This window comes from Pan paniscus, chromosome 5, assembly GCF_029289425.2.
Source record: "Pan paniscus chromosome 5, NHGRI_mPanPan1-v2.0_pri, whole genome shotgun sequence".
In the NCBI taxonomy this organism is placed as follows: domain Eukaryota; kingdom Metazoa; phylum Chordata; class Mammalia; order Primates; family Hominidae; genus Pan; species Pan paniscus.
The window spans coordinates 69978078-69992239 of record NC_073254.2 but is presented as its reverse complement, the minus strand read 5'-3'; the positions used below and the strand labels follow the sequence as shown (position 1 = coordinate 69992239).

General features: G+C 33.7%; 1 protein-coding gene across 2 annotated transcripts in view; it reads left to right on the top strand.

Moving 5' to 3' along the window:
* The window catches only part of HMGCLL1 (3-hydroxy-3-methylglutaryl-CoA lyase like 1), a 145321-nt gene that overhangs the window by 49698 nt on the left and 81461 nt on the right, over window positions 1-14162 (top strand). For both annotated transcript variants that reach the window (XM_034962260.3, XM_003828931.5), the window contains one exon: window positions 13017-13112. In XM_034962260.3, the coding sequence (XP_034818151.1) occupies window positions 13017-13112 (96 nt within the window). The remainder of the gene's footprint in view (window positions 1-13016; window positions 13113-14162) is intronic.

The window sequence follows — 14162 nt, the reverse complement described above, 5'->3', positions numbered from 1 at the left end:
GTCATCGAGCACTCTGGCCAGTTTTCTTAGAGTTCTGTCTTATATCAAAACAGAGATCTCTGGATCTGTATGATGGCCAAACCACAAATTTGCAGTGATGGCATTGCTTGTTGTGGTAATAAGACCGTTTTTTCCCACAGCCAGTGTCTTATTACTTATTTCCAGTGTCTTATTACCAGTGAGTTAGTCTCCTTCCAACAACCCAGGCCTACCCTCCACTCTGTGCAAGTTGGCTTACAGAAAGAAGTGTAAGTATAGGAAGGAAACTTTGTTTACAGTCTGTATACAGTAACAATTAGATACAGTATTTCAAAAATCACTTCTGCTTTCATGCATGGGAAATAACAACTTTGACAGTGTTATTATCAAACATAAAGACATGATATATGAGAGGCAGCACAGTTGAGTGGAAAGAAAATTACTGGGAGGTTTGAGACTTCTTGCCCTACTTCAGAATGATGTTGGGAACATGATTGTTTTGACATGGGAAGACCAGGAGGGTGGTCACAAAAGGCATTAACCTGAACAAATAATAACTAATGCATATTTATTATGTTTATCTTAGGAAACTAGGAAATGCTATTGAATAAAATGACTTTTATTTCTTTATCTGGAATATTGGTCTCTCAGTTTATAACTCACGGATCCATTTGGGTAGCCTGGGTCTATTTTATTAATTTAAAAAATGAATACTTGTAGACATTAGTGGATCATGACTAAAATGTCTTGCCTGCATTTACAATAGAAGAGTTTGGGTCATATGCTTCTTATTTTGGTCACTCTTGAGACGTGTAGGCATTTCACCCGATAGAGGGCAGTACAGAGGTCCTTAGTACACAAAGGTAATGCTGAATAAGGAAGTACAGGAAATTATACACAAGACCAAGTTAGTTTCAAGGCTTCTGGACTTAAGAAGTTTTGTGAATATGGTGTCAGTCTATTTTAGCTTTGGCAGCCAAGACAGGGTATTGGGTAGAAAAAAAAAAAAAAAACTGGATGTTCAATTTTCCAGAGATTTCCTGTGTTTATTATTGTAAGACTGTGATTTATTAAAACTGTCTTACTTCTTCAAGCAGACCAAGATCTCCTCTGTGCTACTGAGGCTAAGATATATGGGGTTTGTGCAAGGAGTCTGTGAATGAGACAGGGTTACTGTACCCAGGCTACAGTGCTATTCATAACTGGCTAGAGCATTTTCACCCAGGGTTGTCAGGAAGAGCTCTAGTCTCATTTTTTCTCATTACTGAATTTACGAATGTATCGCCTTTAAGAGGAGTTACTGCTCAAATTGAGTTTTGAGTTATAGGGTCTGAAACCACATTATTTACATTTTTATAGTAATCGATGGCATGTGTTGAAGAAATTGCATGCTCTATGTCTCTTTCCTGTTGTACGCCTGCATACAGAAAGTAATACTGTCAGTTATGTCTAATCCAGCTACTGGAGATTGTAGACAGATAGCTTCTGACATTATCTGCTCATTTTGAAGAGATAATGAATATTGTCCTGGATTATCGATAGAGTTGGTGGTGGGGCAAAGAAAGCAAAGTATCCTTCAAAAATATATTTTTAAAATTATTTAGCAATCTATATTAGTGAAAAGGAAAAATGAGGGCTTATAGGTCCATGAGTTTAAGTCTTTTCCTAGCAAAATTTAGGATAGTTGATTAAACAGACAATTTATGAACATGAGATGTACTCGGAAATCTTATGGATGTACCAATAATAAGACATACCAAACTGACCTCACTTGTTTGCTGATAGTATTTCTGGAGTATTTAAAAAATATCCTTGACTATCTTGTTGATATTTCTCTGAGCAAGATATGAAATTTTACCAAAACTGGTATTTTTCCAAACTTTAGTTTTTATCAGTGAAACTTTTTTTCTTTTTTGTCATGCGTAAAACTTTATGTAGAACTTCAATATATGATATAGACAAGAAAGTCACCATAAAAGATTTGTTGAGGTCCCTTCTAGGCTGTAGGAGAGGTCTTATCAATGTCATCATCTGTTATAAGTTTTAATGAAATTTTCAATAGCTCGATATTTTTGTGTTCTTTTTCTTAAGGAGGCCCCCTCCTAAATTGCAGTCGCTTTAGGTTCAAGACCACAAAATGGGGATTCATCTCTGAATAAAAATACAATTAGTTTTCCTTTATCGAAGTAGGGTCAGAAGGCCTAGAATGTGCTAATTTGGCCCCCTTCAAGCCAACCTTACTGATTCCCAAACTTGTTAGGATTTCTAACATATCCTGAGAAGTTTTGTTAATTATAGATTCCTGGATCTTACAGGAGAACAGAATTAGAATCTGTACCAATATGTCCAAGAAATCTGTATTTTTAAAAAGTACCTCAAATAATGCTGATGATGGGTTCAGTTTGAGAGATATTGGGCTAGATGATAAAATATGCCACAAGACTATTCAGCCTGAAGGTGAGTTCTCTCTAGGAGCTCTGCCTTTGATATTCTGATGCACACAATCTTTAGCCGTGACTAAGATGAAGATATAGAAAAGATAAGATGTGGATGATATAGAAGGTAGAAGATATGGAAGACATGTTTATCAAGGAGGTATTAGAGAACATGCTTTGCAGTCAGATAGACTTGGGTCCCTGCCCAGCTTTTACACTCACTAACTGGGTGACCTTTATTTCTAATATCACTATCTAGTTCTGTTGATGTTAGACTTCAACAAGGTTGGGAATCAACAAGGTTGGGAATCAGCAAGGTTGGCTTGAGGGAGGCCAAACCAGTGAACTCTAGGCCCTCTGCTCCTACTTCAATAAGGAAAGCCTAATTTTATTTTTATTCAGAGGTGAATCCCCATTTTATGGGCCTGAAGTGATTGCAATTTAGAAAGGAGTCTCTTATTAGGTTGTTAAAAATTTGTAAAAGGATACCACATAAAGAATTAAATACCCATAGGTTTAACATGTAACTCAGCATAAAGTAAATGTGCTTTTACCATTATTACCATCATTATTAACAATAAAATAGTAGAAGAATTAGTGGGAAAAAATCACAATTCAAAGTGGATTGAATTCAAAGTGAATTCGAATTAGAATAAAGGGCTAAAACCAAGGGAGATAAATGTCAATTCAATTCAACAATCATTTATTAAATCTGATTTCATGCAAAGTATTTAAAGAGCTAATGATTTAATAATGGAAAGTGATGCATGAATAAAAAATTATACAAAATTTGATAAGAGCAATGATAGATAATACAAAGCAAGTTAGGAAGTATAGAGACATCTAAGTCAAGTTGGTTATTGAGAATGTCATGTAAGAGGAATTTTTGAGTTGAATATTGGAAAAATGAAAGCAATTAACTAGATAAAAAAGGGAAAAAGATTTTTAGGCAGAAGGAATAATGTAAAGGATCAGAGACCTGAAATAGTGGGCATAATGCTGCAGACATTTTGCTATCATCAAAGGCAAGCTGGGAGCACTTCAATAAGAGTGAGGTGAGCTGTTAAGAAAAAATAGGGGTCTGGAGTCCTCCAGACCTTCAAAGACTTAGCTGCAAATTATTCTGGAATCTCAGTAGTAAGAAGACGATAACGAAGTTCCAGCTGGGGGTAAGGATAACCTTAATATAAGGCTTTCCTTGGTTGTATATTGGTCATGGATGTCAGATCCAAGGTGACATCCATTTCTTAGAGTCCAATAAGTTGGGATTAGTGTGACCTGACCACAGTACTCTGGACCATAATAATGCTCATTGTAAAGCACAGCCAAAAAAAATCTGTTTTGTAGGGTCTATGTGGGTTACACAGGAATCTACTCCAAAACTTCTACTCCTCACCCCAGGGAGGAGTTGCAGACTTTTCTAAACCATGCATATAAAGCAGTGGAGGAAATTACTGAATGTGCAGATTTCCAGTTTACAGTCTCAGAGATTTTTGGTTCATTGGGGCCAATACAGAATATAGAAATAAGCATTTTAAAAGTCGTCCCAGATCATTCTGACCTAGGCAGTCCTCAGGCCAGTATTTGGAAGCACAGCTCTAAGCACACTGGACCCTTCAGTAAATGACACATACTGAGTCGGTTCCACTTGGTGGAAGTGGGTTCTCTAAGAGAGTTCCAGCTTTGAGTCTCAGTAACTCTGGCTTAGTTAACAAGATAAAGGGCCTTAATTATTGCAGTTAGATGTAATTAAAATAAAATTTGGAGCCCCATGCTATCCTTTCATATACGAAAGCATGCTCAAAATGTCAAAATAACTAAGTCATTCCAATCTTCACTCATGCTTCATTTAGAATATTTGAAGGGACCTAATTTCATATCCTACCATAGGACTTTAAAAATCCCCCTTTTCAAATATCTTATACCCTAACTCTGTTTTAGAGCCTAAACATTTAGAGGATCTCTAAGTGATCCTTTTTTTCATTATGCCTCTAAGGCCCTCTAGAATTCTTTTTTAGTTTTCTGATTCCATATCCCAGTGGGTGTCGCATAGACCAGCATAGACCAAGTCTGTGGATTGAAGTAAGGGAAAGATTTATGCTAACAGTGGCAGAGCTGTCTTTGAATAATGATGAGGTCATGGAAGTTGCTGTGGTCAGGAGGAGCCTTTAAATACTATTCCTCAATTCTTACTCTGTTTGATCATTTTTTGTACTTCTATGACAGATAATATTAATTACTATTACTATTAATTAATAGTAATAGTAATTAGTATTAATTACACTACTCAAAAACCCATGCTGTTACAGTTTATTCCTCTTTTCCTTTTCTTGGTTATTTTACTTCCTATTCAGTGCCTCAGAAAGTGCTGTAAAGTTTAGCCTTGTTGCATCTGTCGAGGTCCCTCATCACAAACACTGGAACCAGGAAATACGAAATTTTCCAAGGGACAATCATTAGATATGCCTCAGGTTCTTTTGTCTTCAAGGATCGCGTTTCTGGCAAAATGCAAAGTTTGAGCTAGTCTCTGGGATCATTAAGTTTAAGAGTCATTTACCACTATCTATGCCCTATTACTTCAAGTGAAGCAACTGTTTGTGCTCTTGCTAATTGATATGTCTGGATGGTTTAGGGCCACCTGTCTGTCTCTGGGTGAGATCTGCAAATCACTAGGAGATATATGGCCAACCACTTGTAGGGAACTTTAGATACTGAATACATCAATTTGGAGGATCCTCTTTTTTTTTTTTAAAGACTATAAATGCCAAATACAACATTATATAGGAAAATAAATATTAATTTTAAATTAGAAAAAAGAACTTATGAAATTATAAAATTTTAAAAGTTAACACATATTACAAATATCTCAAAATTAAGAAAAATAAAATTTTAGTTTTAAAAATTTAAGTGAGCATCTGAGGTTATTTCATAATACGCTTTTTCTCTTATTTTGTGACTATACATTCTTTGTTCGCCTCTTTCTAAGGTCAACACTATGATGTTTTCTATGGAGAGTATAGACAGATAATTCAGTCTTTTCTCTAGCACTGTCAATAAAACTTTTTATTTATAGGTTAGAAAAATCTTTCAGTTTAATAATTCATTATTAGTAATGTGTTAAGATGTAATCTAATACCTTGTTATATGTAAATTTATACGCAGATATAGTCTTTATTTTAGAAGAACTACTACAGTTTTGCACACTTCACACGGAGGAATTTTGATATATTCTATTTTTGTAATTTTTATGCAATTAAAAATAGAAACATATGCACAGTATAATTGTTATATAGAATATATTTTTGATAGATGAAAATTTCCATTTGATTTCATGTGGATGAAAACAGATTCATTTCCTTACAACAGTATGTATATGTTTGGAAGAATTTTGCACAAACTAGCCTCTGGTTGTATACATTTTGAATTTTGTTTCTTCTTAACTATTTACATACTTCTGGTGCCAGTTAGTGTAGGACATTAACATGGTGAATATGCACTCTTGCTCTACTCTACAGTGAGTTTTAATATGAGGTAAAATTGTGTACTATATCTTATATGGTATACTGGGTTTTATATATTTTCAGTGTATGAGAATATTTACACCAACATTCTGAAAGAGTGCAGCAATTGTGAGCTCTCCCAATTGGCAGAGTCTGGCCTGGATTTGTACATAAAAAAATATAATATAGAAACCTAAGGAATTAAATGGTATTCCAATCGCCATGTGTTACTTGAAGACCATTGCAGGAGAACCGCTGTATGCATCACAGCAATACTTTGTATAACTCCCCTTTTTTCTTCTCATCTCACACCGTTTCACTGCTATAGAGCAGTCAAAGCAATTTGCCAGTAAAGCTTACCTTTCAAATCCCAGGCTGTCCTTCCCGAATATCATGACTGTTTAGATTATTTAGATTTTCTGGCTATGCCTTCCTTGTTTTCCTAGGACTTCTCAGCTAGCTTCTTACCTAGTACACTATTACAAAGCATAAAATCTCTCTTGTTAGAGGGCAAGGTAGGGAAACAATTTGAGCCCTTTATCAGATAGGTGGAGTGGAGACAGAGACAATGGCTGAGACTCACTTACTGATGATGCTTGACTCAGTCATATCAACTTGACCAGGTCAGGGAAAAGGGTACAAAATATAGAGTCCTATATTTAGGTTACAAGATCTAGTTCTAAGAGAGGTGGTCAAGTTATATAATTTTGTAGATATCATTGTAAAGATACCACTGTAAAAATATCTTTGTATTTTTTTCTCACATGAATTTTAGATCCTCCTCTGAACTCTTCTGTCACTTAACAACAGTGCTAACTTAAACTTTTAATATTTCCACCCCATCACACAGTTAAATTTTCTCATCTTCAGCAGAGCTACAAAAACACACTGAATAATTTCTATGGTAATACAGAACCACCCAAAACATTCTCCTCTTCTGTAGTTTGCAAACTTATAGTGGACTAATCTCTCATTAAGTTAAAATAGTAAACATAGAAATGACATGTATCATAAATGGGTATGAGAGAATTACATATAAAAAGTGTATTACAAATGCAGCTCCGGAATTTAGAGACCTGTACATGGAGTAGCTTTGTAATTGCATTTGTTCAGGGCTGGTGCAGCGGGGAGTTAATCACTGATTAAAATCTAAATGAATAGGAGTCAACTCTTGTCAAAAATTGAATAGGAACTCTCAGTTCCTTATGTACTTCCATTTAAAGTAAATATTTATTTCACTTTATTGAACATCCCACATTGCATGTTATCAGTTAGAACTGAGTAAACCTTACTCAGTGAAAGTTCTATTTTCTCTAACTGTCATTTTGAAGAGAAGTAAAGGGTGATAGGTATTTTTACCTTTAATTTTGTGGGACTTGAAAATGAAAGAATTGTATACTTTGAAAAATGTTAAAAATTAATTCCTATAAAAAATTTCACCCTATAACTTTTTGGAGTATTTTAATAAACAGTATCCTTTAAGTTTAGGGTTATTAAACGTTTTTCTTTTACAATACACTAAAAAGTAATAATTTATCATACAAATATATGAGTATATATAAATAATATATCAATAATATACCAATCTCAGCCTTTATAATATTGAAGAGCATCAGGCCTTTCCCTGGATTAGGCTTTGGCTTAGGGGAATGTTGTGGCTGGTTTGATCTTCTGCCTAGACCACTCAAACTTTCTCCGTTTCAGCAATAAGGCTGTTTCACTTATTATCTGTGTGTAAACCAGAGTAGCACTTTTAATTCCCTTCTGACTTTTTCTTTGCATTTAAAACTTTTCTAACTGTTTGGCATAAGAGGCCTGGTTTATCACCTATCGGGGCTTTCAACATTCCTTTCTCACTAAACTTAATCATTTTAGCTTTTGATTTAAAGTGAGAGATATGTGAGTCTTCCTTTCACTTGAACATTACAGGCCATTTTAAGGTTGTTAATAGGCTTAATTTCAATATTGTTGTGTCTCAGGGAATGGGGAGGCCTAAGGAGACAGAGAGAGATGGGGAATGCCCAATTGATATATCAGTTGAACACACACAACCTTTACTTATTAAATTTGCCATCTTATATGGTGTGGTTCATGGTCCCACAAAATAATGACAATAGTAAAATCAAAGATCAGTGATCACTGATCACCATAACAGATATAATAATAATGAAAAAGTTTTAAATATTGTGAGAATTACCAAAATGTGACACAGAGATACAAAGTGAGCACATTCTGTTGGAAAAATGATGCCAATAGATCTTGATCAACTCAGAGCTCCCACAAGCCTTCAATTTGTAAAAAACACAGTACCTGTGAAATACAATAAAGCACAGCTGAATAAAGCTAGGTCTGCTGTAGCCTATTTACAAAAAAACAGTTGAAACTTCCAATATGATTCTCTTTCAGAAGTTTTTGAGAAACTCTTTCATTGTTTATCACTGCATTCTCATATGCATTATCTTGAAATTCCACTAATCTCAGGGAATTTGGGTGAGCTGATGACACTAACAACACTTAAACTGTATTTTAGCCATTGCCATTGTCTGGGGAACATATTGAAAGCCTAAATATTTGGAACACATTATAGTATTCAGGTAATTACAACATGATAGGATATCTAAATGTGTATAGTGTGAACTATCCCAGTTTAATTACGTCATGATAAGAGTTAGTAGCAAATAAAATCTCTAAGCTTGTTAGGCTATAATCTTCATGATGCTTTGCATATCTTGAAAACTCTTGCAGAATGTTATGCAAATATTGTGATGATTTGGATCTATATCAAAATGTGCATGCTTAAAACAATTCTTAACCATGGTAGGCCTATTTTTTTTTTGGCTAGAGATATACAGATATTGCCATTTCCAGACTGTGTGCTGGTGATGGCAAAACTTGTTACTAACCAAATCATGAGGATTTTTATCATTTTAAATTTAAAAAATCACTGCAACGTCTGAAAAAAGTTTGTTAAATAAAACCAGATGTAGAAAGGCTTTCTTAAAATGTCAAAACAGTAATGTAAATGAATTGTTAGTTTCATTGTTTAAATTATAAACTTTAGACATTAAAACAATATTAAGATTGAAGTATAACATAAACTCCCCAAGAGAAAAAAAAATTAAAGCAAGGACTCTGTACCTTAAATTGGAACCTGCCCTTTTTTATTCATTGGAATAAAATGATACTCTATCAGGATTTCCTAAAACTCTTTACTTACTTGCCTTTACTGACTAAATTAAGACAGAATACTATTATTTCTTGAATGGCCTCATTATATTGTGAGCACTTTTAAAAATGTAAAAGTAGTGATTTTTTTGGATTCTACTTTCTGTATTTATCATAATTTTATTAAGATACCTTCAGTGATTATCAATTTTTAGTTTTCATGATCTGGGAACTTCATTATCATCTCTGTTCATTTTCCTTTTTTTCCTTTCATTTATTTATTTATTTATTTATTTATTTATTTATTTATTTATTATACTTTAAGATCTGGGGTACATGTGCAGAATATGCAGTTTGTTACACAGGTATACATGTGCCATGTTGGTTTGCTGCACCCATCAACCCGTCATCTACATTAGCTATTTCTCCTAATGCTATCCCTCCCCCCGCCCCCTGATGTGTGATGTTCCCCTCCCTGTGTCCATGTGTTCTCATTGTTCAACTCCCACTTATGAGTGAGAACATGTGATGTTTGGTTTTCTTGATCTATTGATTGAAACATCTATTTAAAAAAATTATTGTTTGCTTCATTATATAAGCTTGTTCCCACTGTCTCAAGATTTTTGTTAAATTATGTGCAGAATGAATTAAATATAGACCAAGATTATCTATATTTATTGTAGATTAAAATTTGTTTATTTGCCCATTATTCTGTTTTATGATATACTGCCAATCTCTATCCAAATCTGTATTTGGTTAGGAACACGATCTTTATTAACTTTTGTTATCATGAGAATACATATGTCTCTAATAAATACTTATACATACTATGTTTACTTAGGCTTAAGCATTAATAATATTGATTAATATTATTCTTTAGTGTTGTTTTACATTTTATTACAATATCCTAAAACTTTGCTTTTCTTTCTGCTTATTATCGGAAATAAGTTTGCTTACTTTCTTTTTGTAATTTGTGTGTGCATGCACATTTGTGTGTGCATGTTAGAAAAACAGAGACAGAGACAGAGAGAACTCACACTCTAAATAGCATCAAGCACAAAAGCTAAATTCATGGATATGCAATCAAAAACTGTGTTAAATATGTACAAACTATTTACAAAGGAAGGCTATAAAATGGTGAGAATTACAATTTTGAGTAAAGTGCTCCTCTGTGTTATTAGCCACTGTGTCCTCTTCATTTTTCTTTAGTTCTATTCCCAGTACCATTTTTTTTCTACCACAGAACTTGTCACAAGCTGGATTCTCACAATTACCTGAGAGTTGGCCTCTCCTATCTAGACTATCCTTTGCACCTCACCTAAATTAATTGTTCTATAATACTACATTTAGTCCAGTCTTCTCCTTTCTTAACACCCATTCTCCATGGCTTTCTATTGCCTTCAGCATAAATCAGAATCTTTATACTAACGTGAACCTAACTCAAAGACCTATCACACTGTGTGATTTCCTCTTCATTTATAAGCTTATCCCCAATTGTTCACTACTAATCTTCTCTAGCCAAATAATATGTTACCACTTACGCAACCGTCTGTCTTTCTTTTCCAACCCTATTGGTTTTTCAGTGTTGCAAATTTTATAGCTGTAAAATGAATTACCTGAGAACTTAGTGGCGTAAGTAAACATTTACTATGCTCACTAATTCTGTGGGCCAGGATTTGAACAGGACATGGGGGACAGGTTGTGTCTGGTCTTCAGTGTCTAGGGCCTCAGCTGGATGACTCAAATGCTGGAGGCAAAGTCATCTGGAGGCTACTTCAATCACAAATTTAGGGGGTGACACTGACTATTGGCTGGGGGCCTCAGTTCCTCTTCACATGGATTCTCCAAGAGGGTCTCCTTATGTGGCCTCTTTGCGTAGGCTAATTTGGGCTTTCTTACAGGATGTTGGCTGATTTCCCCACAGTGGCTTTCCCCAAAAGAGAAAGCCATATGGAAGCTGTATCCTTTTTTATAACCTGGCTTCAGAAGTCATATAGTATGATTTCCACTACATTCTAATAGTTGGAGGACACAGTCTACCCAGCTTCAAGGAAAAGAGTAAATAAAGTTTACCTCTTTGTGAAAAGTGGTGAGATCCTGGAAGAACATACAGGACCAGAAATATTGGTGTGGCCATTTTTTGTTGGAACAATGCCACAGTGAAGGACTGCAGGTTGTATCCCATGTGCTCTTTCAAACTCTCCCAGACTTTTATAGGCCATACCAACCTTTATTCATTCTGAACTCTTATAATCTGTGATCTCATTTACAACCAGTATATTTCTTTGAATTGTTAACATTCCGTGTGTATCTGTTTTGTCTCCCCAACTATACTACTAACTACTTCAGCACAATAACCTCATTTTCCCCCAGGAAAGTAAGGTCTGTATTTTTATTTTCCACAGGACCTAGCATAGAGCTTTGGACATAGTAGGGGCTCAATATACAGCTAGATTAAAGTCAGATAGATTTAGAATGAAATGAGGGATATCACTTTTATGCATTGTAAATGAATGTGGTAGATACTGTTTGGAGAAGACGGGAATTGGTGAGGCAGGGGATAGTGGATACAATAGTATAGAAATAAGTGAGAAAAGACCACCTGGTAAACACAAATAAATGTGTTTATGAATGAAACACGAAAGCTTAAATGTAATAAGTCATGATGGCAGTCAAAGGAAGGTACTTCTTTGCATCTCAGGTATTTAATTTCAAATTTATATGTATTTAAAAACTCATATAAGTAATCCAGATTATACTAATTGAAAGCATTAAATTTAACTCTGCTGGCATTTGAGAGTTGACAAGATGAATGTATCAATAAGAGTAAATATTGTAACATGTATTTTTATATTTAGTATTATAATATTTTTCAAATGTATTTAACTATGTTTTAAAAAGCATTTTTTGTTTGGATTTATTTGCTTTTAATTTTTTAAATTCAAAAATAATGCATTCTGATGATAGCAAACCAAGTTATATAAAGAAAACCCAATAGCCCTTTTTCTGCATTTCTATATTGAGGATTCCAGTTTTGGTTTGACATGTTTTCACAGCTTTTTGCATGTTCATTTTGTATACTTTCCACTGCTTATATATTATTCTTCATATTTATTGTTCATGCCACAATTTATTATTTTTAAATATGTAAGGCTCATGGTTATGTCAATGGTAATTTCTCTGTGTGATGATTATGGGATCTGATTAATAGTTATTGTTTTAAGAAGCTAATTCTTAGACTTTGTGGCAAACTGGTAAATTTGATATTTTAATTCAAAGTTGAGTTTTTTAGAGATACAGAAAACAAAGTGTTGACAGGGTAGGTTAAATTTTTCAGGTGAAAACTCTACTGTATTAATTTGTTCACATATGAAAACGTGGTAATACTATGATAGTGTTACATAAAGCTTTATAACTATTACTAACTAAAGCACCAATGCTCACCAAATAGCATTCTGGGATCTCAGCCTTGTTAAACTGTTCTAAAGAATATGTGTAATTTACATTTTCCTAAACATTGTAAAATTTCATACACTGAAAATTATTTGGACATAAAATTTTCATGTGTGTGGTAAATGAATAGCATATTGCCTTTCCAACTTTCCCCAGTCTCAGGAGTATTTCAGCCTTGGACCATGAAATGAAAGGAAGGGAATAAAGATTGGTTAAGTGAAAATAATAAAGTTCCGAATTCCTATCTGTAATAACTCATTTTACAAGATCCCATTCTGTAAAACAGTTAAACTCATCTCTACTTATTATACATCTATGAGACTGAGAACTACTTTCCTTTACATTCACTGGCATTATTTTTTTATTTCAGATATTAATTTAAAGACTCTAACTGTCCATGTAACTATAACCTACCTGAAACTAAAATGATTCTCGGTAACATATTCGAAGTTACACATTTACATATAACTATTATGTATTTAAGATGGCTGATCACACTGAAGTAATGAAAGGCATTCATCAATATCCAGGAGTTCGCTATCCTGTCCTTACTCCTAATCTTCAGGGTTTTCACCATGCTGTAAGTGTGCTACTAATATCTCTAAAATTGATATGCCTCTTATTGTTTTAAAGATATTTACAAAGTTAAAATTGTGTCATATGTAACTCATCTGTAATACAAATACTTTGCTAATGTACTAACATGAAGACATAGAGCTCCAAGTCCTCACAGCATTGTTGGGGACTAAAGTGGTCTATATACCTGGCTCTTCCAGCTTCACAGTTCAAAAATCAAAACACAAAAGTAAAATTCTGCATTTTTTTGTGAAATTTCTTAGAAGTATATTTTGTGCTTCTTCTTAAATAAGTAATATAGAATACTATTTAAGCATTTTTCAATGCAATTTTTATAGTTATTAATATTGTTGAATTTGGTAATTATTTTTGTCAACCTTTGTTGATCAGCTTTTTGTGTCTGTTATTTTCTCCCTCTGGGTGAAAAGCTAATTGTCATTTTATCTGGCTCTAGTTACTTTCCCTATTTATCTTCTGGTTTGTTTCTTTTGATCCTCTGTGATTTAGAAATTTATATAATTTAAATAAAGCTTTAATAATTATACATATGAGACTATCCTCTTCAATTTTAAGGTGTTATCCGTATATGGGCTTATTGCATAGGTTTTGCAGCAGCTATTTCTGGTATTAATGAATATTAATGAAAAATATTCATTATATGAAGCTATATTATGTAAAGTTGAGATTGTGGGGTATTAATCGTATAATGTATTTTGTTAGAACCATTTATTTTTCTCGGGTTTGATTGATAAAATTTTTATTGCGTTGTTTAAAAAGTCATTTAAAAATTATAAATATTGGTGTCATCTAGTAATCCTAACAAAGTAAAGAATGTATCTTACCTTGAAGAAGATACTGAAACGACACTCTCATGTTAACTCAGAGGGGCAAGCACTGGAGTGGAACTAATCTTGACTTTGGAGTCAAGCAGTTCTGTGCTCAAAACGTGACTCCAGAACTTTTACTCCCTGTGTGATATCATGCTAAGGATTTACCTTTTTTGTGCTATAGCTTTTTCATCTGTAAAATTGGCATAACAACACTTAGTTTACAC